The 26575-nt window shown below is 42.8% G+C and overlaps 1 protein-coding gene across 2 annotated transcripts in view; it reads left to right on the top strand.

The window, feature by feature from the left end:
• Window positions 1-26575, top strand: part of EGFR (epidermal growth factor receptor) — a 151295-nt gene that overhangs the window by 116997 nt on the left and 7723 nt on the right. Inside the window, exons 14-27 of one of the 2 annotated variants that reach the window (XM_083706255.1) lie at window positions 3410-3509; window positions 4768-4925; window positions 8582-8617; window positions 9363-9504; window positions 10139-10261; window positions 11371-11469; window positions 14539-14724; window positions 17519-17674; window positions 18682-18757; window positions 21546-21692; window positions 24512-24609; window positions 25495-25662; window positions 25938-25988; window positions 26180-26282. In XM_083706255.1, coding sequence (XP_083562381.1) covers window positions 3410-3509; window positions 4768-4925; window positions 8582-8617; window positions 9363-9504; window positions 10139-10261; window positions 11371-11469; window positions 14539-14724; window positions 17519-17674; window positions 18682-18757; window positions 21546-21692; window positions 24512-24609; window positions 25495-25662; window positions 25938-25988; window positions 26180-26282 — 1643 coding nt within the window. Of the gene's footprint in view, window positions 1-3409; window positions 3510-4767; window positions 4926-8581; window positions 8618-9362; window positions 9505-10138; window positions 10262-11370; window positions 11470-14538; window positions 14725-17518; window positions 17675-18681; window positions 18758-21545; window positions 21693-24511; window positions 24610-25494; window positions 25663-25937; window positions 25989-26176; window positions 26283-26575 lie in introns of both variants that reach the window. The other variant, XM_083706254.1, reaches the window with a different exon arrangement.

Here is a 26575-nt window from a genome sequence, read left to right as displayed (position 1 = left end):
TAGCCCAGGGGTTGTCAGCCTGGTCCCTGCCGCCCACTAGTGGGCATTTCAGGATTCTAGGTGGGCGGTAGGGGGTTCTACGGCACAAGCTGAATCCTCCTTCCATCGAGCACTGGGGGACGGTAAGGAAATTTTACCATCAAGAAAGATGCATTAGTGGGCAGTAGGTATAAAAAGGTTGACTACCCCTGGTCTAGTGTTAGGTCTATGTTCTCCAAGCCATGCATAATTTTATAAACTTCTATCATGTCACTTCTTACTTGTCTTTTCTCTAACTAAAAAGTCCCAAATGCTGCAACCTCTCGGTCCTTTTGTTTACCCTTTTCTGAACCTTTTCCAACTCCACAATATCCTTTTTTTCAGGTGTGGCAACCTAAATGTACCCAGGAATGTATCCAGCATTCCAAGTGCAGTTGCAACCTAGATATTGGCAGTTTTATTTTCTGTTCTAATGATCTCTAGCATAGAATCTGCCTTTTTCCCTGCTGCCATACACTGGGTTGACATCTTGATTGAGCTGTCTACTATGACCCCAAGGTCCTATTCCTGGTCAATCACCAGCATTTCAGATCTCCTGAGCATATATATGAAATTAAGGGGTTTTTGCACCAACATGTAGCTCTTTACACTTGTTTACATTGAAATGCATTTGCCATTTTACCAAACATTCGCTCAGTTAGAAGAGGTCCTTTTGGAGCTCTTCACAATCTCTTTTTATGTTAAGAACCCTGAACAATTTAGTATCATCAGCAAACTTCACCACCTCACTGCTCACCCCTGTGTGTTGTGGACCATGTGAGATTAGCCACATGCATATGGCACATTTCTAAACAGATGTAGGAAGAAGCCATGTTTCTTGGATGCTATGCATACTAACTGGAGAATGTGCCCAAACAATGTAGAAAATGCCGTTGAGATATTCACATTCCCCAAGGCCTGTTGTGCATGATGTTGGAACCATGGGATGGAAAGCCAGCTGGACAGGCCCCAGCCGGAGCACCTCCCTTCTCAGCCTTGCCACTGCGGAGATCCCTCAGTCATCTTCCTCCGACGTGCGTCCGCGACTCCTGCTGCAATGCAAGAGCACACATTACTCAGCAGAGTAAACGCACAACAGATCTGGCTCAAGGCATGGATACTAGACTACGTTTATTGTACATTGTCAGGGAACTGCCATCGGAGCCAGAGGGAGAGGGAGGGCTCTAGAGGGATTCCGGAGAGTGTCCCGGGAGGGAGAGAAGCAGCCCATCTTCTGGGGAAGGAAATCAGCGTAGCACCAGTGGAGAAGGGGGGCAGATGGGGGAATCGGTGAGGTGGCTCCATGACTCCTCGCCGGGGACCAGCGGGGAGAGCACGGGTCCTCCGCTGCCCACACCCTCCCTGCGCAGAAGGCTTCCGCGCAGGGAGAGTAGGCGGAGACTAGGCGTCAAAGAGCTTCTTTGTTGGAAGAAGTTCAAGAAACGCCCACTGACAGATTCTGCCAGCGATTGAGACAGCAACAGGTGAGTGGCTGTCTGGACAGAAAGGGTTCATTCAGGCAACCCAGCCAGATGTGGCGCCGATTTACGCACGAGCAACCCCTAGAACCATTACATACATAAATCAGGTCAAAGAAAACATGGCTTCTCTCCTTGTCGTTCTTCTCGGAGAGAGAGAACACAAAAGCAATACAGAGTGGATGTTCCGCTCATGAAACTCCAGCAGTCTGTGCTGGAATGTAAACACACATATGACATGTAACAATCCTGCACTTCTGCAGCAAGGGAGGAATGGAATTCCCAACACATAATGGTTAGAGAATGTCCACAATTAGGATATCATGCATATTAACCAGGAAATTTGCACATTCTCCATGAGGCCTCTACACAATGTCCATTTGTTATGCAAATTGAGCACTAAACTTAAATTCCCCCTAACATGAGGGTGGGGAATACACCTTGGTATCTTGCTATCACACATAGCTGGAACTCCAGGATTGCCAGAAAAGAAACTGCAGAGTGCTGAAGAAATGTGTAGCTAGCACATCACTGGAAGGAGGCTTTGTCAGTGGGTGGGTGGGTGTCTGTAGTGCTCACTTCTACTATGATGCTTTTGGGCATAGAAGACAGAGGTCCTCTGGCTGGGCCGGGACGATATGGGATTGAGGGGGCAACTCCCATCTCTTGCAGGGGTGCAATTAGTGCCAGCACCGTCCGTTAAGAGTTTGGGTGTAATCTTCGATACCTCCCTCTCTATGGAGGCGCAGATTGCAGCTATAACAAAGGCGGCATTTTTTCATCTCCGCCAAGCTAAGCAGTTGGGCCCCTTACCTCTCTTGCCCTGACCTAGCCACTGTGATCCATGCGACGGTCACCTCCAGACTGGATTATTGTAACTCGTTCTACGTGGGGCTGCCCTTGAGACTGACCCAGAAACTCCAGCGGGTGCAGAATGCCGCGGCGAGACTCCTTATGGGGTCTTCACTGCGAGATCACATTCACCCAGTACTATACCAGCTGCACTGGCTCCCGGTGGAGTACAGGATCAGGTTTAAGGTGCTGGTTTTAACCTTTAAAGCCCTATACGGCCTAGGACCCTCGTACCTGCGGGACCGCCTCTCCTGGTATGCCCCACAGAGAAACCTACGGTCTGCAAATAATAACATCCTCAAGGTCCCAGGCCTCAGAGAGGTTAGGCTGGCCTCAACTAGAGCCAGGGCCTTCTCGGCTGCGGCTCCAATCTGGTGGAACGCTCTGTCACAAGAGACTAGGGCCCTGTGGGACCTGACATCTTTCCGCAGGGCCTGCAAGACAGAGTTGTTCCACCAGGCCTTTGGTCAGGGCGCAGCCTGACTCCCTCCTCTGGCAACCTGCATAGAATATTGCTTAATTGGTTGCCATTAATTTGATTTTAATTAATTTTTATAATGAATATTTTGAATGTGTGATTATTTGATTGTTTGATTATTTGATTATTGTTAGCCGCCCTGAGCCCGGCTTCGGCTGGGGAGGGCGGGATATAAATAAAATTTATTATTATTATTATTATTATTATTATTATTATTATTATTATTATTATTATTCCACAGCCACTCCTCAGTCTGACAGGGTGACACGATTGAAATTTCCTCCCCGGTATTAAACTTGAATAATCCACTACCTTAGCACTGTCACCTCCCTGGTCTTTGAAGCTAATGGGATTGTCTGTTTGGGTCTGGGTTGTTAATGTTGGAATGTCTTAGCAAGATTTTGGAAGTGACAGAACAGGCTTGTTTTAGTGTTGCTTCTTCCAGTGCTATAATATAGTCCTTCTGCCCTCCTTTATTTATGTGCATCAACCCTGTCAAAATACTACATTAATGTTTCAGCACTCGGAAACTTGGAGTCATATCTTGCTGTTAAAGTTATATTCATTTTTCTATCCATTTCAGGAATCCTCGGGAGTTTGTAAGAGAGCTTGAGTGTCTTCAGTGCCATCCAGAATGCCTAGTGCAAAATTCAACTGAATTCAACGCAACTTGCACAGGACCTGTAAGTGCATATTATCTTGCAATCTTATTCCCAACAATACTTTAATGTTCAGTTGCCCCAATCCCTAAACCATGGTGGACTCAGATCTGTGCAATATAACAGAGGGTGCAGGTAAATCTGCTTGGTGGGTGGAGGGACTGAGAGCTCATGTAGGTAGGAGAAACCTATTCCTAGCCAAGCCCAGGGTATATTTGCCTAAGTGATGCATAAGTCATTTGCACATAAGGGCTCCCCTGTCCATGTGCAGAGCAGTTCCCTCCACTGAAATAAAAGCAGAATCATTTTCATGTTGGATCTCCTACATCCATAAGCAGTTGCTAGTTTGGGTAAAGGGAAGTATGTAAGTTTTGTATTTGGGGGAGGACAATAGCTGTGATAATGATGAGCAATTAATCACTGCAAAATAGGGGGGGGGGCACAATTTTAATCTTTAGTGAGAATTCAGTTTTTGGCACCATAGTGTTACATCAGTGTTACATTTTACACAAAATATCCCAACTCTGCTGGATGGAATTTAAGGAGGCTGGATGGAATTTAAGAGGGCACAGTAGCAAGCAAATTGGAATGGTTCTGAGGAGGAGCTGTTGACCAGCCTGCCAGCTAGGAGGCAATTCATGCGTTTGGTAGCCATGGGTATCAGCTGTATGAAGGGCTTCTCAACCTGCTGGGTTGCCCTATCTCCAGCACTGATGTGCACCATTGGTGTCCCCACTCAATGCACAGTCAGCATTAGTCTAAAGGAAGCATGGCTCTTTCCACAGGAATGGGAATCCTGATCACTCAGGGTTCCTGTCCCCATGAAGGAAGCCCTATGAAAGTACACCCCTACGTTTGTATGCCCCCGCTTTCTGGCCGACGTCATATGTGCTTTGGCTGGCTAGGGCTGGTGCATGCATCTTAACAGCAAGACCAACTGACTCATTCTTGAGAGCCCCTTCACATTCACACGGTCCTAAGTGGTAACCGTCAGGTGGGTGGTGCTGTTGACGAAGGAGGAAGGAGCAGAGAAAGTGGGTGGGGATTTATTTGGAGCAACACCATTACTCCAAAAGGCTGTGTTTCTTAGCTTCTCTCTGTGAATATTGAATAAACAACATTGGCAAGAACTTTCCTTGTCTTATCCATTCCTGGCAACCTACCATGGGGGGTTGGATCCTCTGACGCCTGATATTCACTAACCTTTATGCCATTCCATTAGTGCACTTCTCAGCTCATGGACAAAAGTATTTTATATCCCAATTTCTTATTTCTTACGCAGGGTCCAGGCAGTTGTCTGAAGTGTGCCCATGTAAAAGATGGTCCTCATTGCGTTAAGTCATGCCCCGCTGGTATTTTGGGTGAAAATGATACCATTGTCTGGAAATATGCAGATGAAAATTCAGTGTGTCAACTATGTCATCCAAACTGTGTTCGCGGGTGAGTAGAAACACTTTATTTTAAAGCAAATTGAAGTGATAAGCATTTTAATTTGTGAATCTTAACTGTGTAAACAAAAATACTAAAAAATTAACTTAACAAGCATGAAAGCAAGATACAATCAAAACTAAACAGAACTGCTACATTCTAAAGATTTGGAAGTGATTTTGGTGTTTTAGGTTTTAAAAAATTGATTTAATACATGGGGGCATATAAAATCTTTAAAAAGATTAGTAGTTGAAAGTGGAACTGCTGAAGCTGTTGTGTCTGGTATACAGAAAAATATGTAATGTTGTCATGTTGAAATCCAATTATTTTAACTGATGTCATCAAGGTTCAACTTGCATATTTTCCCCCATGAGCCAAGTTTCAGCTTGGGGGATGAGATTATAATCAAGATATGAAGGGAAATGTGTTTTTTTTAAAAAAAAAAGAACAACCTTTCCCAGTGCCATAGCCTTGTTTGATTTGGGTCCCACCCTGAGTGCTCCTTGGAAGGACAGATCCTGAAGCTGAGGCTCCAAGACTTTGGCCACCTCATGAGAAGAGAAGACTCCCTGGAAAAGACCCTCATGTTGGGAAAGATGGAGGGCACAAGGAGAAGGGGACGACAGGACGAGATGGTGGGACAGTGTTCTTGAAGCTACCAACATGAGTTTGACCAAACTGCGGGAGGCAGTGGAAGACAGGAGTGCCTGGCGTGCTCCGGTCCATGCGGTCACGAAGAGTCGGACATGACTAAATGACTAAACAACAACTTACAGCTTGTTAACACTTCTAAAAGACTGAGACATCATAATGGTTCACACCTAGTTTTATGTGGGCAGCCCCAAAGAAGGCCCAGTTTTAAGAACCTCTTGGATTAGAACCGTACTGACACCTGGTGGATAATTAATATATTGTGTTTAGGGACTTCCTTATGGTACAACAGGATTGTCTAAACCAGGGGTCAGCAAACTTCTTCAGCAGCAGGGGGCCGGTCCACTGTCCCTCAGACCTTGTGGGGGCCCAGACTATATGGGGGGGGGGGGAGAACGAATTCCTATGCCCCACAAATAACCCAGAAATGCATTTTAAATAAAAGCACACATTCTACTCATGTAAAAACACCAGGCAGGCCCCATAAATAACCCAGAGATGCATTTTAAATAAAAGGACACATTCTACTCATGTAAAAACATGCTGATTCCCGGACCGTCCATGGGCCGGATTTAGAAGGCGATTGGGCTGGATGCAGCCCCCAGGCCTTAGTTTGCCTACCCATGGCCTAAACAGATCTTTAAAAGGGATACGTGCACTCAGTGCTTTTTTGGTTGAAAAATAAATGCGGTGCCAGTACCCGTGTAATGATAGAAGTGCTGTGGGTGCCAGCACAAAATGGCTGCCATGGGCAACAAAAAAAGGAGGTGCTGGTACTCGATACCCGTGAGTACTGCCACAAAAAAGTCCTGAGTGCACTGAAGCCACAGCCTCATGTAAGGGATATTCTATTTTGTTTTAGAGAATATATATGCAGAAAACTTCTGTCAGTTTAGGTCTTGTGACTTCCAACTAAAGAACTGGAGGGCAGCTGAGAAAGACGCAGCCGGCGTGCACCTTCCCCTGCAAGCCAGGGCTGCTTTTCCACTGCTTGCAGAGAGGGCGCCGTGGGCTGTGGTCTCCTTCTCACAGCAGCCGCCTCCCATTGGGGCAGCTGAGAAGGAGGGAACAGGCCTGCACCCTGGCACCTGCAAGCAGCGTCATAGCGCTGGGTTCACAGGGGCCAGGGCGCAGGCCTGTTGCATCCATCTCAGCTGCCCCCCAATTGTAGAGTGCCATGAGAAGGGTGCAGCAGCCCATAGTGCCCTCCCAGGGAACTCAGCGCTGCTCACAAAAGCAGTACTGGGCTTGTGGGGCCAGGCTGCATGCCTGCTCACGGCACCCTGTGAGCCCCACTTTGTTTTTGCAAGTCTTGCAAAGTGGTGCTGGGCTCGCCATGAGTGTGTCCTGCTTTGCAGACATGGGCAGGGGTTGCTCTTGTGGCTTACCCCGGCCATGCCGTCTTCTACAATGTGGTGGCGGCTGTTGTCTTCTAGTATCAAATGTCCACAGGTTAACTGAATAGCCATCTTCGTTGGCACTGTAGCTGGACTGTGTGCTGGTGCTTCTTCCACCTCTCCCTCGTGGTGAGGACACAAGACTCCCTCCAGTTCCATTGCTGGCTTCTTCTGGCTCTTCTAGGCACATCAAAGTTGGCACAACAGTAATAGTAGGGTAATAGATCTATATCATCAGGAAGACAGTGGGATCAGATTGCCCACAAGGGTGTGAGGAGTGTGGTCTTTTTAACTGAGGTTGCATACCCACCATACATTTAAAACATACACAAACAAATCCTGGGAACTGTAGTTTACCAGAGAATTGTTTTTTCTTGTTAAATTCTTGTCCCAAAGTTTTTACATTAAGTATCCTGTGAGAGGACATAAATCTAAGCAACCTGGCTGTAGATTAACTTGGAAATAGTGGGCTCAGGAAAAACATTGTTCAAATTGTTTTGGGAAATTGGCCCAAACTTACTGTGCCTGTACCAAGTGAATTAAAATGTTTGTATGTGCAGATGAAAACCTGTGTTCATGATGAGAGTGGATGGACTGCATAGTTTCAAGGATTTTTATGCAGGCCTCACTTTTACAGCAAATGAGGAGAGCAAAAGAGATGTATTTCAAAGTTTCAAAGATTCAGTTTAATATTTCTTATCTTAGTTTCTGAATGAGCACTATAAAACTGTTCAAGAATGTTAAGAGGGGATATTTCTGGTTCTTTAAAATATGCACAACTTCTGTGGACTGTTGTCACAAAATCCCACATGTGATATATAGACTAAAGGAGAAGCTAATTTATATAAACAGCTTCTAAATCTTGAGAAACTCTGGTATGCCCACACCTCTGCTATCCATGAAACAGTACTGCATTAGCCTTTTGTGGGCAAATCCATGTTTTTTGCTCCTCCATTATAAAATCACCTTTCACGTCATAAGTCAAGTCATTAAGATTAAAGATTTTCCCTTAAACAAAAAATTATTCTGTTACACAGGGTGCACTGAATAGCCTGAGGTCTGGAATTGAGAGATACCCCTTTGTGTTAGTTCTATCCCCAGATATTTTAAACCAATACTTTTCTACTAGCAAGAATGTTAAAAGTGAGCATTTTGTCCACTCACAGCAAAATTGCTGGTTCCTTTCATGTAGTCCAGCAAACAGTTGTTTCTTTGTGATAGGATGCTTTGTGTGGTCTTTTTGAAGTCTGAATAAGGCACTGCCTTTTAAGAGATTGAATTTGTACTTTGGGAGGGGGGCGGGAATTGGAGGTTCTGTTTGAATAATGGACTTGAATAATGTTCTGGCAGGCTCTCTTCCCCGTATGCTTAAAACACTGAGTTAGAAGCTGTTCCTTTAGTACAATGCACCCTCCTCTTCTAACAAATGCATCTGGTTCAAGGATCTTGACATTTTCCCAGGTCCTGTATTTCCTTAGCAAACTTGTTGACTTTATATATTTAAAAAATGTGTGCAGGGCAAAAAAATTGAAATGTCCATTGAAGAATCTAGCAGTAAACGTATTAATTCTGCTTCCTCTTCTCCATCTCTCTGTGTTTGTGTGTGTGATTTTTTTACAGGTGCAAAGGACCAGGGCTTGAAGGTTGTCCTAATGGGTAACTATTGCTAACTATTGCTAATTAATTACATGTCTATACTGAACATAACATGTATACACACACCCATATTTCATGGTTAAAATGTGTTTTGCTTATGGCTAAAATATAATATTGAAACACTAGAAATCTAATGACCCTCTGAATATACAACATGGATTTCCAATGTGTATATATTATAGTCCCTGGAAAAGTATGGTTTAAGCACAGCAAGTTAATATAATTTTGACTGTTCTGTAGTTTGCATTTTTTTTCTTATTCATCTTCCTATTTCTGTTTGGTAATCAAGGCTAATATGTAATAATTGATTTTTATGTTTATTTAGGCTGACAAAGCATACGTGCTGGCTGTCACAGCTCTGCATTAATGTTTATTTATTATTAAATTTATATACTACCCTTCATCACAAAATCTCAGGGTGGTTTACAGATTAAAACAAAAACACAAGTAAATCATTAAAACACCCCCCCAAAAAAAAGAATCCCCCACCACATTACAAGGCTGTAGAATATTAATCTGCCCAAGGCTTGGTTGAAGAGAAACGTTTTCACCTGGCGCATAAAGATATTTGATGAAGGCAGCAGGTGAGCCGCCTTGAAGCAGAACTAGAAAAATGATCTGGTTTTATTTTGTCCCCCTTCATTTAAAATCAAGGTTCTCAGCTCTGGATACTCAGTAGATAGTGAGTTTCCTTCCTCACCCTCCTATGAGATTAAAGATAATTACTTCTGTTTTTGCCTTCTAGTTCTAAGATCCCCTCCATTGCAGCTGGAGTTGTTGGAGGCATCCTCTGCTTTGTCGTTATCGCACTGGGCATTGGCCTTTACCTTCGTAGGCGTCGCATTGTTAGAAAACGTACTTTGCGCAGATTGCTGCAAGAAAGAGAGGTAGGTGGAGCACCTTGTTTTGTAATGTGCTGCCCAAAACTGACACAAACAATGTATGCCAGGGTCTTGTAGTCTTTTGCAAATTATCAGTGCAAATAAGCAATTATTTCCTATTCATTGCATGGAATCCAGGTGTCTTCCCTCAAAGAAGCACATTGGGGGTGGGGGGAGATAACACTCTTTCAGCAGAACTCAAACAATAGTCTATTCTTCCTAAGTAAATATGACTCTGCAGATGCTACTCAAGGCCATTGTGCAATCAGTCATGGCCATGATATTATGCCATACTGTGACCTTGTTGTCCATGTTAATTCTGGACAGAACCTCGCTCATATTCGAGCAAAACACATTGGAGCCTCCATTTCTCCATGACACTGAGATTTCATACCTGACCTTGAGACTGTAATGATGGATTTGCTTACCTTGAGCTTTAAAAACAAGGCTCGCAATCTTGTGAGTTCCTTGCCTTGTACTACATTATGTTATTCAGGAAAATCAGGTGAAATGTAAGTTTGTCACCTGTTTTGTTTTTCTCAAAAAAAGGGAGGTAATCCTATCTGGGGTTTATTTTTGTTTTTAATATAAAAAGTAGGAAGCCTGTCACTTTAAACCATATTCTTTTGGTATTTGACAGCTTGTTGAACCCCTGACTCCCAGTGGGGAGGCACCAAACCAGGCACTGCTAAGGATTCTAAAGGAAACTGAATTTAAAAAAATCAAAGTTCTTGGCTCTGGAGCGTTTGGTACCGTCTTTAAGGTAAGGTCAGAAAAGGATTGAATGGTTCAAATTAATCAGAATGTTCTCTCATTGTATGTTGGTAAAACATTTGCTTGTTTGGCTCAGGAGTAATGCTTCTTCACTGCTCTTTCCCTTCCCTTAGTATAGCATTAAACTTTCACTGGCGTATATATAGTTTTTAAGCCAGAAACTGAAAATAGGATTAGAAACCATCTTTAGACTTTGGTTTAAAAGCTATTTTTGGTTACTAGTAATTGTGGTTACAACAGTGGTACAGATTTCAATTCTGCACCTAGTTAACATTAAGTAAAAAGGCCTTCTCGGTAGTGGCACCTGCCCTGTGGAATGCCCTTCCATCAGATGTCAAAGAGAGCAACAACTACCAGACTTTTAGAAGACATCTGAAGGCAGCCCTGTTTAGGGAAGTTTTTAATGTTTGATGCATTACTGTATTTTTATATTTTGTTGGAAGCCACCCAGAGTGGCTGGGGAAGCCCAGCCAGATTGGCGGGGTATAAATAAATTTGTTTATTATTATTATTATTATTATTATTATTATTATTATTATTATTATTATTCCTAAAGAGGGGGAGGAGCCTGAAAGCCCATATTACATTCCCCGTTCCCTAGCCAGGAGATGAGGCCGTTTTACATCAGATCTGGGCCATTGCTGCTGCACTTCCCACTTTTGAGCAAGATGTTAATTAAAGCCTTTGCAAAAATATCTACAAAAAGAGGAAGTTTTGAGCAATTTTTTAGGAAATTCACCAAAATCTATACTTCTTACAGATTTTCCCAGACATTTCAGCGATTAGTGATTTCTGCCCAGATGCTGTTTATGAGGGCCGGATCCTAGCTATGTCTATGAAATTCCAGACATATGGTGGCCCTAAATCGAACTAGTGCATTATTCAAACCCCAGTCAGAGCATGAGAGGGTTGAGGTCTCTTCCTGCTGTATGATTCTATGATCATTTCTAGAAATTTTGTGGTATAGACTTAACCCTGAGGGGTTACCTAGCTCATTGTTGGCTTCTGCGTTCACATCCCTGTTGAAGTCTCCATATACTTTTCATGCAAACTTTTGCTCTTTAGCTCTATGCTAAATTTAACCTTTTTATTTTACAGGGGCTTTGGATTCCAGAAGGCGAGAGAGTTAAAATTCCTGTAGCAATTAAGGAATTGAGAGAGGCCACATCACCTAAAGCCAACAAAGAAATTCTTGACGTGAGTCTCTCTCCCCCCCCCCCCCGCCCACACTTTTGAAGCATTGAAATACTGGTTACTGCGATTTTATAGCATGAAGACAAATATAAATTTATGTTCATCCTTAATTGGGTTTGGAGGGGAGACACTTTATATTTTCCATCAACTGTTTTTAGGAAGTAATTCTAAAGTAAGGTTGCCATATTTCAAAAAGTTTTTGGGCTAAAGTTGTTGAGCTTCCAACATGGCTTGCCTTATGTCTAGATTTCCCCGGACATTTCAGCAATTTCCGCCCGGACACTGCTTCTGTTCACCATATTCCAACTATGTCCGGGAAATTCTGGACATATGCCAACCCTATTCTAAAGAGAACTGTTGCAGGCAGAGAAGGAGGTTCATGGCTAGAGATGCCCAAAGAGCTCCACCATTGTTCTACAGGAAGAGATTTGGCCCATGGTGGGGGCCAAAATGAGAAAGGCCGAGGGACTACAGGATTGTGGGGTGGGAAGAATTGGGGGAGTTGAAGATGCTGGGAATCTCAGGTGAGCTACCCACGTAGTGGAAGTTGCTCCCAGTACCAATCACTACATGGAAGCAGAAAAAGGTTCAGATAGTCTACTGTTGCAGAAGATAAGGCTCAGCAAAACAATTCTGGACATAGATATATACAGCCTGTAGGCAGTGATGTGGCACAGGGGTGGCTGAGGGGGCCATCGCCTTGGGTGCATTTTTGGTGGGTGCATCAAGGCCTCGTCGTGAGCAGCTGTGTCCTTCTCAGTGCTCTCCACATTTTATATTTGGTGTTGGGTTCTTTTTTGAAAAATGTAAGTCGGTTTGAATAATAATAATAATAATAATAATAATTATTATTATTATTATTATTATTATTATTATTATTATTATTATTTGTATCCCGCCCTCCCCTGCCGGAGCTGGGCTCAGAGCAGCTAACATCATGAGACAAATCAATTGTAGTAGTCCACAAATAAATACAATAAATAATACAAACATAGATAAAACACACAGTGCTTATTTTGCTGTTGCTTCTGAAGTCCCACCTGCATGGGCCACTGTAGGAGCATTTCTGGAATGTTCTAATCCAACTAACAAGTCCCCTTTCTGTGTTGTGTTCTAGCATGCAGCAATCCTGTTGGGCAGTGGGGATAACACCCTTCCTTGCATTTTTCCTTTTCCACTGTTACATAAAGCAGCAGGATCTTCCATTAGTTCTGCTGCTTCCGAACTTTTCTGCAAGTATTAAAATCCAGTTTCTTCTCCAGCCACAGCTCGTAATGACTTTATTAGGATAAGAGCTAATTCAGGAGATTTACCATCAAATACCACACATACTTGCAGCAGGTCATGGCGTACCTCAGAGATTTCCAAGATAAAGTGTAAAAACAAGAGCTTTGCTGTAATTTCTCAAAGCATTTTAAAGAACAGATGACTGCACAATGGCTTCATTATTCTTTCTTTGAGGGTTGGCGTCTGTTTCACTTGGCGGTATCAAATTTAATAGGCTCTGTCAAATTCTGGAACAGCTCCATATTCTGTGTGGCCAACATATACACACATCCCATACAATTAAATTCCCAGTTTAGTAGACTTCAGGTCAACTTTTGCAGGAGGGTGAGTTGGACTTTAGCACAGTTTGGGGAATATTGACTTAACTAAAAAATTAATACAGCATGTATCTGACATAACAGGAAGCAGAGGAAGAAGCAAATTTGGTTCACCATTCTGATTCAGCTACAGTAAATGGCAGTATCACAAGTCTTTAAACTTTCCTCGAAATAACTTTTTACAAAGTTTTGTTAATATAAGTATGTGTTACACACACGCGCACAGACGCGCGCGCACACACACACACACACACACACTACATTTTACACACATAGCTACACCAATGTTTATATTCCCAGTCCCCAGAACTCAGGGTGTAGTGTGTCCCATCAAGGAAGGAAGGAATTAAATAACAGCAACCACAACAACAACCACATAGGAAAAGTTGGAGCTGCAGCAGATACTACAGTTGCCAAGAGAAGCTTCTGAAAACTGACTCCACATAGTGAATAATCTCTGCCACATGCAGAGGATGAGTGCTGGATTAAACCCTGTGGAGCCCCCCCCCCCCCCGGGCAGTCAAAATCTCAGGGGGGTGCCTTGTGCACACACTGTAGTGGAATAACACTGAACTAAGAAAGCTTGAACATTCATTGTTGTGGGGCCCCTAAAAGGTGTAGGGCCCATATGCTGGTGCCTTCTCTGCCTATTTGGTAATCCAGCACTGCAGAGAATGATTATCCAATGTTAGTTAAGCTCAGTGCTTTTTTTCCCTAAAAAATGTTTAGAGGAACTACTACTACTACTACTAATAATAATAATAATAATTTATTATTTATACCCTGCCCATCGGGCTGGGTTTCCCCAGCCACTTTGGGCGGCTCCCAACAAAATATTAAAAATACAATAAAACATCAGATATTAAAAACTTCCCTAAACTCCCATTTTCCTACTCATATTGAAATACCGCCCTTCAATGAGGCCAAACTTAGATTCACAAAATGTTTAGGGGTTTGCGTGCTCCTACCTCCCCCCAGAAAAAAGCACTGATTAAGCTTAAATCCATTGGTTTCATTGGATCTACTCTGCATATGACTTCGACTAGTTCACCATGTTCCATGGATGGGGAACCTCAGTCCCAGGGCGGCAGGAAGCAGTGCGAAACCTCTGACTTTTGGATGACTGGAATGTATCCTACTGAGTTAGATCAGTTGCTCTGACCACTTTTTCTCCTGGCCCTGACCCCACTGGCATGTGGCCCCCAGAAGGTTCCCCAATAAAGAATGTGACCCTCAGGCTCAAAAAGGTTCTTCTCCAGCCCTCTGTCTGCAGGAAACGTTTAACTCTGAAATGTAGGGCTTTCCACTTGCACTTCGTATTTATGCAGCAGTTCTACCGCCTCATTCTTTATAACAATATTTATATTTATTAAAATGTAGAGTCATGTACAAAGCGTGATGAACACAGCCTAATTACTTAGCAATATCATTTCATGAGCTTCTTTTTCCTCCTCTTTTTCCTGATCAGGAAGCCTATGTCATGGCGAGTGTTGACAACCCCCATGTCTGCCGTTTGCTGGGAATCTGCCTCACCTCCACCGTTCAGCTCATCACGCAGCTTATGCCGTATGGCTGCCTTCTTGACTATGTTCGAGAGCACAAGGATAACATTGGATCCCAGCACCTTCTCAACTGGTGTGTGCAGATTGCAAAGGTAAATTAAGGAATTAAGTTCAACTAGCTGCTCAACTGGGACGCAGGTGGCGCTGTGGGTTAAATCATTGAGCCTAGGACTTGCCGATCAGAACGTCGGTGGTTTGAATCCCCGCGATGGGGTGAGCTCCCATTGCTCTGTCCCAACTCCTGTCAACCTAGCAGTTCGAAAGCGTGTCCAAGTTGCAAGTAGATAAATAGGTACTGCTCCTGCGGGAAGGTAAACGGCGTTTCTATGTGCTGCTCTGGTTTGCCAGAAGTGGCTTAGTCATGCTGGCCACATGACCCAGAAGCTGTACGCCGGCTCCCTCAGCCAGTAAAGCGAGATGAGCATCGCAACCCCAGAGTTGGCTATGACTGGACCTAATGGTCAGGGGTCCCTTTACCTTTACCTTAGCTGCTCAACTAGCTGATATTATACAATTTAAAGAGCTAGCTGAAGCAGACAGAAGGGAATGATTACATCCACCAGGAATTCTGGATTTTTGGGAAGCTGTTTTTGAAAACTCAGCTGAATTCTAAACTATCTAGCACACAATGAGGATTGGTGCTGCATATTTGTTTTATTATTATTATTTTTCAAAGTTAAAACACACACTGGGTAAGTAGTGTTAGTCTTGAAGCCAAATCTGCTTGTCTAGAAATCGTAGCAAATCCATCACACGGGCAGGAAACCAGATCCCAAAGGTGCTCTTCCACAGAGTTCATTCCTTTATTTCTTCCTATGGCTTTGAAATAACATTTTCTGAAGAACGTTATCTTTAATTATCTGAAGCATAGAATTTTTCTCAGCGCAAAAATGTCTCAAGAGGCAGTTCATAACCTTCTTAATAAAAAAGGGAGGGGATTTTGAAGTGGAATATCAGAGTACTATGAGAGATGCAGTTACTATCTATAAATCTAGAAACTAGTATATAATCAAATTATACTGTAAATCACCTCTTTTTCTAGGATTAGATCAAATGGAATATTACCTAATACATGGCATTCCAGTTATATTATAGCATAATACAAGCATATACTCAATTGTGGAAGGAATAGCTGATTTAATAAACTGGAACTATTTAAGTCCTTGACTGAGGTTACTCTTGATAGGATTTTGTTGGGGTTGTTGATTTGATTTGATTGATAATAACAGCTCATTAAAGCTACATTTATTTCATGAAAACAGCTTTTCTTGTGGCCTTCTGCCAGTTTGCTAGGGTAAGTTGTTTGGCAACATTGGGAGCCCTTAGCACATCGTGGGAGTTCATCTGAAAATGTTTAGTAGATGCTATGATGTTGGTCCAAGGTTAATGGAGAAAGGATGGGGGTGGACACTTGGGAGAAAAACATTTTCCTATTACTGTGTCATCGTCACATTTCTCTTTGGGGGTATTTCACACACCCCCAAAGCATTAATGGGCTTTTTCTCTGTTGGCCTCTTTCAAAAATGAGTTGATTGTAGTTCTTTCAAAGGCTTCATTTTCACAAGCATATAAGAATGCCAGTGTTTCATAATGTGTAAAGGTTCTGGTTACAGTTATTAACAGTCATGTCCCAACAATGACAACTATAAAACAAGGGAAGTATTTGTTAGTACTATAGAATATCACAAATATAGTTTATTACTTTAGCATGAAAACATAAATTCTGCTATTTGTTAATAGTGTAGAGAATAGAGGATTTCTGCCTTCACAGTTTTTAGCCCAAAGATGCAGCATTTTCCACCACCCACATGACAAATAAATTTGCTCCTGCTGCTGCTCTGAATCCCTCTGTTTCCTCTGTGAAGTTCTGAACTGAAAGAGGCTGTATATGGAGATCCTTTTGATTAATATGGTGACATATATTTGTGATGTTATGACCATTTAAGATGAGTTGATACCTTAGTTGACTTGTTGAAAGCAGTGATTTGAATGTATCTGCGTGGACTTCAGCGCATGGAGAAACATTCCTATGATTCCTTTTCCATACATCCAACATTTAATACTATGTATATTTACTGATCTACACTCAAACCTCAGTTGTCGAACATAATCTGTTCCAGAAACTGTTCAGCTTCTGAAATGTTTGACAACTGAGGCATGGCTTCTGATTGGCTGCAGGAGCTTCCTGCACTCAAGCGGAAGACGCATCGGACATTCGGCTTCCGATAAACATTCAGAAACCGGAACACTTACTTCCGGGTTTTCGGCGTTTGGGAACCGCAGTTTGACTGTACAGCCAAAGTGTCTGGGGGAAACTCTGAAGGTTTGAGATGCAAACTTGTGAAGGAATCACACAAGAATGCTCCCTCATCCCAAATTCTGCATGGATTCACTTGATTCATGTCAGCAGCACACCAATCTGATTGTGTGTCAGCTAGTGCTTGTATACCATACGCAATCAGTGTTGGAATGGTTCCAAGTGAGTCTGGTCACCAGGGAAGATAGAGCAGCTTTGCCCAGGCGTTAGTGGACTGCACATCTTTGGCCAATGACATGGAGGTGTTGGAGGCTATGTAGTCCCAAAACATGAGAATCCAGAGTTAGGAACTGCTGTAAAACACAAGATCCAAAGTTGGCACCTAAACCTGGCAGTGGAATCTTACCTTCCTAGGTATTGGAAGGATCTTTATGACAATATATACTTAGGTGTATAAGCCTAAAAACATCTAATCACTCTCTACCTTTGCAACCATTTCCCACAATGGTGAAATCTCGTTGGACCTGGCCATTTATTGTATAGAGCGATAGTCCTTTAATATTCTACGTAGCATGGCTATTGGTGTGGGGCGCTAAAAAAAGATTTTTACAACTATCTATTGGATGCAGGGAATGAATTACCTGGAGGAACGTCGTTTGGTACACCGTGATTTAGCTGCCCGGAATGTCCTGGTTAAGACTCCTCAGCATGTGAGGATCACTGACTTTGGATTGGCCAAACTGCTTGGCGCAGAAGAAAAGGAATACCATGCAGAAGGAGGAAAAGTAAGAAAGATGATGATGATTTTTAAAAAAATTCATTCCTCTTGGTTTGTTTGATAGAATTCTGGTGCATTTCTGCCTCAAGAGTTTTTGAATCACTCCCATTCAGTCCCTGAAGAAGTCTCTTGCCCACATAAGAAAACAAAAAGAGCCTGATCCAGCGACCAGGCCCATCTAGTCCAGCGTTCTGTTCTCACAGTGGCCAGCCTGATACGTGTGAGAAGGGCACACACAGGAGCTGAGCGCAAGAGCCCTCTCCCCTCCTGCCTTTTTCAGCAACTGGTATTCAGAAGCATTGTGGCAAGTAGCCTTATCCTCCATTAATTTGTCCAGTTTTCTTTCGGAGCCATTTAAGCGGGTGGCTATCACTGCCTCCTGAGCTGAATTACATGCTGAGTTAGTAATTACTTTGTTTTATCTGTCCTGATTCTTCCAACATTCAGCTTCATTGAATGTCCATAAATTCTAGTGTTAGAGGAGAAAGCAAAAAAAACCTCTCCACTTTCTTCAAGCCAAGCATAGCTTTATAAACTTACAGCATGCCACCTCTTACTCAGCTGTTCTCTAAACTAAAAAGTCTCAGATGCTGCAAACATTTCTCCAGCCCCTTTTTGTTTGCCCTTTTCTGAACGTTTTCCTAATATGCAATATCTCAGATGACAAAAATGCATTGAAATTTAACTGATAAACAAAGCACTGGCATTACTATGTTACCTATCTGTGCTAGCAACCATCTGTTAAACTGTGCTCAATAGAAGCAGCTATGCATAATATGTGTTATAAATGGAAAGCGTTTTATCAGTGGCAAACTTCTAGTTTACATATTCTGAACAGTTTTATGCAACATAAATATTATTACCAAGCCCAAATTGCATTCTGTTCTTCTGTTTAATTGGCTGCCTTCTTACATCCAGTCTTTCAATATAACTCATCCTTGCGCTTATCCCAATTGTTTCTCAGTGCTTACTATTTAGTATTCAGATTTCGCAATTACATTGCTATCTTCCTAGGTTCCTATTAAATGGATGGCGCTGGAGTCTATTCTGCATCGCATTTACACCCACCAAAGTGATGTTTGGAGTTATGGTAAGTCTGAAAAAAGTGCTATGCTGATTCTTGATAGGCAGCTGAGCAGATTTTATTCTCTTCTGAAAGAGCTCATTTTCCCCCATGATGTTTATAAGAATATATTTAATAGGAAAAGCTATTGAACATTATGATTATAAATACACAAAACATTTCACTAATATGTATGTGAGGAAAGGGAGTAAGGGATTTTTCTCAGGTGTTTATAATAATTTTACGCTTCAGTTGCTAAACAATTTCTTAAAAGAAGGTTAAGGCTTTGTTCCTCTGAGGCAGTAAAGCTGTTTCTGGGCTGTACCACTTCAGACTACAGGTGGGGGGGGGGCTCAGATGCTGGATTGCACCTCCCATACAAAAAAACCTCCAAATCACTTGTATAGGTATCTAATGTATAGACAACAATGCAGAGATAGGACCCCTTTGAAAACACCTAGCTTCTGATGTGGAGATAACTAGCACATGCACCATTCTGATGAGACAGCAGGCAGGCAGGTAGAGTCCGGAAAGGCTCCCTCACAGAGAGAATCATTCACCACCCGATGTAGCCCATTGCCCAGCCCTTCCCTGGCTCGCTTTTATGAGCCAGGATGGGCAAGGATCAAGGAGATAGGTGGTTGGTTTCACTCATCCAAGCAGCCTGTCCACGTGGAAGCAACAGGTTGAAATTGATCCCATGCAACTTGACTAGACAGATCTCTGGCACTCTCCCACTCTTCCTACCACAGTGGAGTCTGCTTCTTTTCGAATTTAATACAGTGGTACTTCGGGTTAAGTACTTAATTCGTTCCGGAGGTCTCTTCTTAACCTGAAACTCTTCTTAACCTGAAGCACCACTTTAGCTAATGGGGCCTCCTGCTGCCACCGTGCCGCCAGAGCACGATTTCTGTTCTCATCCTGAAGCAAAGTTCTTAACCCAAGGTACTATTTCTGGGTTAGCGGAGTCTGTAACCTGAAGCGTATGTAACTCGAGGTACCACTGTAAATTTTATCTGCAAAATCATTGCAGGTCCTTATCAGGCCCCAGGGTGAAGGTTGTGTTAGATGACGAACCATCTGAAAGAGTCTCCTGGAACTGTTTCCACAGATGCAATAGTGGAGAAGGTTCTCTTCGCCATCACTTGGTAGACTGGACATTGAGCATTTACCCATGTTCAGTCTGATTTGGAATGAATTCTTCACCCCTGGTGCTGTAACAATCTCAGCGATTGTTTCATTGCCCTCAGCTCCCGGAAAAACCACAGAACCATCTGAGCTCCATGCAATCAATGAGGGTGCTTTGGAACCATACATTTGATAGCCCTGGTTAACTCCGCCTTCCAGCAGGCCACCAGGGAATCAGCTGAAAGGGCATCAACCTGGGATAATACATCCCCTACCATTCTCTGGAAGCTATTTCGATCCACTAAGTGTTGGGGGCAGACCCAAATTGGCCCTACCTCCATACAGAGAGTAAAGGTTGTGGAGAAGTCTAGTTGCATCAGGAAGTGATCTAATCGTGGCACTTCTTTTTTCCCACTGGAACTTTATGTCAAATAACCAACATCTATAGAAGTAAACACCAGATCTAAGGCTTGTCCACGGCTATGAGTACAGCCAGAGTTATTTAGGGACAGCCCTATGGAGGCCATGCTTTCTACAAAGTCCCAAATGGCCCCTTGTAAGGTTAAGGTTGCATTGGTATGGATGCTAAAATCACATAGGATCACCAAACTAGGTGTCTCCAGGAGAACATCCACCACGGCCTGAAGCAGCTCTGGCAGGGAATCCTTGGTGCAGCTGGGAAGTCGGTACATCAATAGGAATCCTTTACTGCCCCTATCGCCCCTGTGCCTGATGAAAACTAATGACTTCCTAAAAATCACTGCAACCCCCCCTCCCCACCCATAGGATCTGGGTTGCTGTGTGTAAGAGAAACCTGGCAGACAAGCAGCAGCAAGAACAAGCTCAGCTGCCATGTCCTGTCAAGTCTCTGTTACGCATGGCAGGTCACAACCTCCATCCACCAGCATGTCATGAATGGCAGTGGTCTTGACCTGGCCTTACACAGTGCCACGTTAAGGTCACGTGGGACACCCTTATTGATACCAGACAGCAACAAAACTCGCCTGCTTAGTAATGACATGATCCGTCCCTCAAGCAGCAACTCCTCCTCCCACCCGTGATCACGGAGACTGGGTGTCTCAGTTCATCCTCCCTAGTGGAATGTGCCCCAGCAATTCTGTTGGCTAGGGCCCACTCCCAGGGCAGGCCTTTCCCTCTCCCCTGAAAACAAATTAATTAAGCCCGGCTGTGCCCTTCCTGGCATAAGCCCCCTCCGCCTATCAGGAACCAGATCCTACGCCTGCCCCCTGCTTTGGCGAATGGGGATGCAGGCTGGGACTTGGGCTGTGCAGGGGGCGGAGCCAATGGAGTCGAGGGTGGGCTTCCCTTGGATCTGCCCTCACACATTTAAGCAGCCAGCACAAATTAAAACAACTCTCAAATAAAACAACGCCCAGCTTTAAAACACCTAAGTTAAAAACCACATTCCCATTAAAACAATTTTACCATGGGGGGCTGACCCATGCCCTCATTCCGCCCCCAAAGTGCTGCCCCAGCAGCTGGTGTAGGCCTAGATGGGGCAGCAGATGTTTTCAGTGCTGCCTGCCTGCCCAGGGTCATAGTCCCTGCAGTCCTCTCTGCAGTCCTTTCACGCCCCCAGACAGCAACTGCACATCTGCAGGCGAACTAGGAGTATTCTTCCCTATAGGATGAGTCTTTAACATTCTGGTTTGCTATGACATTTCAGGTGTCACAGTTTGGGAATTGATGACATTTGGATCAAAACCATATGATTGTATCCCAGCCAGTGAAATTTCCTCTGTCTTGGAGAAAGGAGAGCGGTTGCCTCAGCCTCCCATTTGTACAATAGATGTCTACATGATCATGGTCAAATGTAAGTCAATTCCTTGATTAAATGTCTATATAAACACTGTGCTGAAAATGTGTTGCTCTACAAATGGGCAGCTCACAGGATCCGTACCAGCCACAAAGGGAGTTAAGCAAGGTTGCATCCTAGCACCTGCACTATTTATATATAAATGATATTGTCCAGAATTTAACATCCCCAGAATATCATGCCCCTAAATTGGCCACAATTTAGAATTGGCCAAAATTCTATATTATTATACACAGATGATGCTGTACTTCTATCTCAAATGAAAGTGGGCCTAAAAAGATTGATGAGGGCATTCTCAGGATACTGACAAAGAAAACAGCTGGCTATGAATTACAAGAAGACCAAAGTCATGCTGTTTTCAAGAAACTATAGGGCCCACAGATGGTATATGGATAATCAGTTGATCAAACAAGTAAAAATACCTCGGCCTTACTTTTCAGTCAACAGGGTCATGGGGAGCACATCAGAAATATGCAAAGGAAAAAGTGTCTCAAAGCACCAAAATTCTGACATGCTTTTCCATACAAAAGGTGGCAATCACATACCATCAGCACTTGAAGTGTTTAAAGCTAAACCCCAGCACAGCTATTATATGGGGCTCAGATTTGGACAGGCGCTCACCTTGGATCCACAGAAGCTGTTCAATCTAAGTTCCTAAGGCATTTTTTTCCCCTGTTCCATCCTGTGTTCCAAATGCTTCATTGGTCTAGGAGGCTAATCTCCCCTCTGTTGAATTAGATTTGGTGTAGGGCATTTAATTATTGGGTTAGGCTAAATTTAAACCCCACTGGTCTATTACCCTTAGATTGTCATGAGGGCACTTGGAGTAAAATTGTCAACCAAAAGTTTTACTTTTCTGTTTTATCACGACAACAGTTATTAACACTGGGCTTCAGTAAAGCAAATAATTTAATTAGACAGTGCCTATATGATATTGGGGGTGTGGGTGGCGCTGTGGGTTAGACCACAGAGCCTAGGGCTTGCCGATCAGAAGGTCGGCCATTGACCTCCCATTGTTTGGTCCCAGCTCCTGCCAACCTAGCAGTTCGAAAGCAAGCAGTGCAAGTTGATAAATAGGTACCACTCCGGCAGGAAGGTAAACGGCGTTTTCTGTGCACTGCTCTGGTTCGCCAGAAGTGGCTTAGTCATGCTGGCCACATGACCTGGAAGCTGTACACCGGCTCCCTCGGCCAATAAAGCGAGATGAGCGCCGCAAGCCCCGAGTTGGCCACGACTGGACCTAATTGTCAGAGGTCCCTTTACCTTTATATGATACTGTGAGACAGAATGATTTGGTCACAATAAGGAAATTTTGTCCATGGTATGTTTATTTTCTACTTATGCAAGATTGAATATACTGCCTTCAGCTGTACCTGAGGGTCGATTTCAAAAAAAATCCGCTGTAAAAACAAGTTATGTCCATGTGGAGATGGCAGTATTGAGTCAGTGGCTCATGTGCTTCTAGCGTGCACTGTATTATTTATACCCCGCCCATCCTACTGGGTTTCCCCAGCCAAATGTAATATGCTTAAGTTGGAGAATGACAATGAGATAGTGTGGTAAATCACTGACAGTTTTTGATATTGCATAGTAGGCCACAGCCTACTGGAGGCTGGACATGCCTGTTCTAGTAGATCAAGATACCCAGGTGACAGCAAAAACCGTAAAGAAATTAGCAGGGGCAATTAGAATAAGATCTATTATTTGATTATTGATGTAAACCTCCAAAACATATTTTGTATAGTTAAGTTTCTACCTCTGTCTCAGTACATTGTATTTTATTTTATTGCTATGGCTAGTGGCCAATGCAAATAAAGATTCTTCTGTTTCCTTGTATTTGTTAGTATGGATAGTATGGTTCATTGAGTAAGAAAGGCGATTACAGTATATGTTTTTTAAACAATATGCTTAAGATTGCCATTCATTGGGAAATATGACTCCAGTTACAATTCACAAGGCAGTGTTGAAGAATAGCCCCATATACAGGTGAAACTCAAAAAAATAGAATATTGTGGAAAAGTTCATTTATTTCAGTAATTCGGCTTAAAAGGTGAAAAAAAATATATGAGATAGACTCATGACATGCAAAGTGAGATATGTCAAGCCTTTATTTGTTATAATTGTGATGATTATGGCATACAGCTGCGATGGATTAGGCTGGGTGGGGCTTACCTGGGCCCCCACAATATTTTATTCAAGTTGGCACCCCTGATCCTACTTAAGTATGAATCTTTTCTCCCTCCTTAAACGGTATATAAGGAACCTGGCAGAAGTGTTCTTTTTCAGTTTCAGAAAAGGTACATAAAATCATCCACTAGGTGGCATTAAATACTTCATTTTGAATTTATGACAGATCTGCTGTAAATTACAAAGCTAAAGCTAAATTCACATCAGGAAAGTACATTTACTGAAACCAACCCAAGTATTCACAAAGGTATGGCAGACCTTTAAGTTCTTCAGGACTCTTAATCAGACAAGATAATAAACAAAGTAGGTGTACCAAAAAACAAAACCAGAAATTATGACAGTATTGTGCTTGTGGATTCTGTTTTCAGATGGAGATTGCAGACAAAATACCCCCCCCCCGCCGTGTTACAGATATCAGGTTATAGACCTAGGATTTTTTGGAGTAAAGAAGCAATGGTGGTTTCCCAATTCTAGGGATCGTTTAGTGTTCAGTATTATGCAAGGGAATCAGACGTTTCTGGTTCCTTTTATAGTTTACATTTTTACTAGCAGATGTTCCTGGTTTTTCAAGTGTCACTTTGAACTCTCTCCCCTTCCTCCCTCCCTCTCTCTCTCTTTTCTATCTTAAGGTTGGATGATTGATGCAGAGAGTCGCCCCAAATTTCGGGAGCTGATAGCAGAATTCTCCAAAATGGCTCGGGACCCCCAGCGCTACCTGGTTATACAGGTATTGACCATAGTAATGTGGTGACTACTTTTTTAAGGAAAGCAATAAGAAAGAAATGCACGTTAAGATTATTTTAGCATAATAAAATTATTTTATTTTAAAGTGGCTGAAGTGGTGTAAAACAGTTGTTGCTGTTTTCTATAAAGCTAAAAACAAAAATTTCAATGTCTCAGTTGGTAAATTAAACACAAGTTATATAATCTGGTAACATTATTTTGATGTATTTGTAATCCATATTAGCTCTTGAACTATTCATCAACCAGACAGAATGCTTTTGTGATTTTCCATTAGCAGTGATCCAGTGGACATCTCTGCTAACGGAAGGCAGGAGGCAGTTTTTGCAGCTCTTCCAATAATGGAAGGATGTCCTAAGCAGCCCCCCGCCTCCGAAGGGGGCTGTGTTGTGTAGCAAAAATTATGACTGTCCTCACTCAGCACCAAATTTTGCATGAACCCAAATTTCAGTGTAAATTTTGAGGTTTCAGCTCCAGCAAAATGTCTGAAGTATTTGAAGGGAAGCATAAAGAAGTCTAGTAAGACTAGTGAAACTTCCTAAGGTGGGTTCTACACATCCCAGCTTCAGACACCTGGACTGTTGTTGGCACACTGAAAATGAGCTGCCTGGGGAAGAACAGGGGCAAAGGCCCACAAGCATCATCATTAAGACTTCTGCGAAGTGAACCACTTTGGAAATAGGATGCTGGACTAGCTAGATCTAGTGCTATAGTGAAGCAGCTGCCATGAAGACAGAACTTTGCCATTCTTGGTCTCAGTTTGAATTTGTATTTTATGGCATGAGCTGTTGGGAGAAATGATAAATGTCTACCTATGATTAATGGTGCAACCCAAAATCACAAGTTCTCATTGTGATTTGCCTCCTGACAGGGTGATGAAAGAATGCACTTACCAAGCCCAACAGACTCAAAATTCTACCGAAGCCTGATGGAAGAGGAGGACATGGAGGACATTGTGGATGCAGATGAATACCTCATTCCACACCAGGGATTTTTCAGCAGCCCATCAAACTCACGGACACCTCTCTTAAGTTCATTGGTATGGAATTATTTCCAAAAAGCTTCCATATTGAGAAAAGTCCAGGATGGAAGCCATGCTAGTCTGTTGTTGCAGCAGCAGCAACAAAACCAACAAATGCAATAACACTTTAAATGCATTATGGCATCAACTTTCCTGGTTCAGTTCTTTTGCCAAAATAAATGTTAATGTTTTCAAAACAGTTTTTATAAGTATGAAATGCACTCGGGTAATCTAGTATGTTTCTTCTGTTAAATCAAAAACAATGAAACTTTTTTCCTCTTCTTCTATTTTAGAGTGCTACCAGCAATAATTCTACAACTGTAACCTGTATTGATAGAAATGGGGTAAGTCTGAATAATTCAGGGCCACAGGCAGAAACTGTGAAACTGTTCCACAGCTTTTTCCATATCACTGAGTGCTTAAAACAAACACAGGTCATCGAGGTTTATCTTTAGATTTGGGATGGCTGTGTTGTGCTATTAGAAGCAGTGTGCCATACACCTTGTTTTAATCAATGCTTTCCCCTAACCAGCAGGGCTTTCCAGTGAGAGAAGACAGCTTTATCCAGCGATATAGTTCAGATCCAACTGAGACATGCCTGAATGACAGCCTGGATGACAGCTTCCTACCTGCTCCTGGTGAGTACACAGAGATCGCCAAATCTTTGTGTTAATTCTCAGGCAAGCAGATTTAGTCTTTAGAGAGGGCATCTGTTTTCCTGTTGTATATGCAGAGAATCATGGCAAAATTCACACAACTTTTCTCGTGTCTCTTTTTGCCATTCCCCATATAGTTAGTTCTGTGATTTTCTTGCTTTGAACTGTAAATCAGTTATGAGGAGTAGTAACACAGATATCTTGGTCACTGGATCAACATGTTATGTTCCAACACACAGCATCTGAGCAGGTTGCCTTTGAGATGCAAGAGGGAG

Source organism: Podarcis gaigeae, assembly GCF_964106915.1.
Source record: "Podarcis gaigeae genome assembly, chromosome: 12".
NCBI lineage: Eukaryota > Metazoa > Chordata > Lepidosauria > Squamata > Lacertidae > Podarcis > Podarcis gaigeae.
The sequence above is the reverse complement of the archived record's forward strand: the minus strand, read 5'-3'. Positions and strand labels throughout refer to the sequence as shown.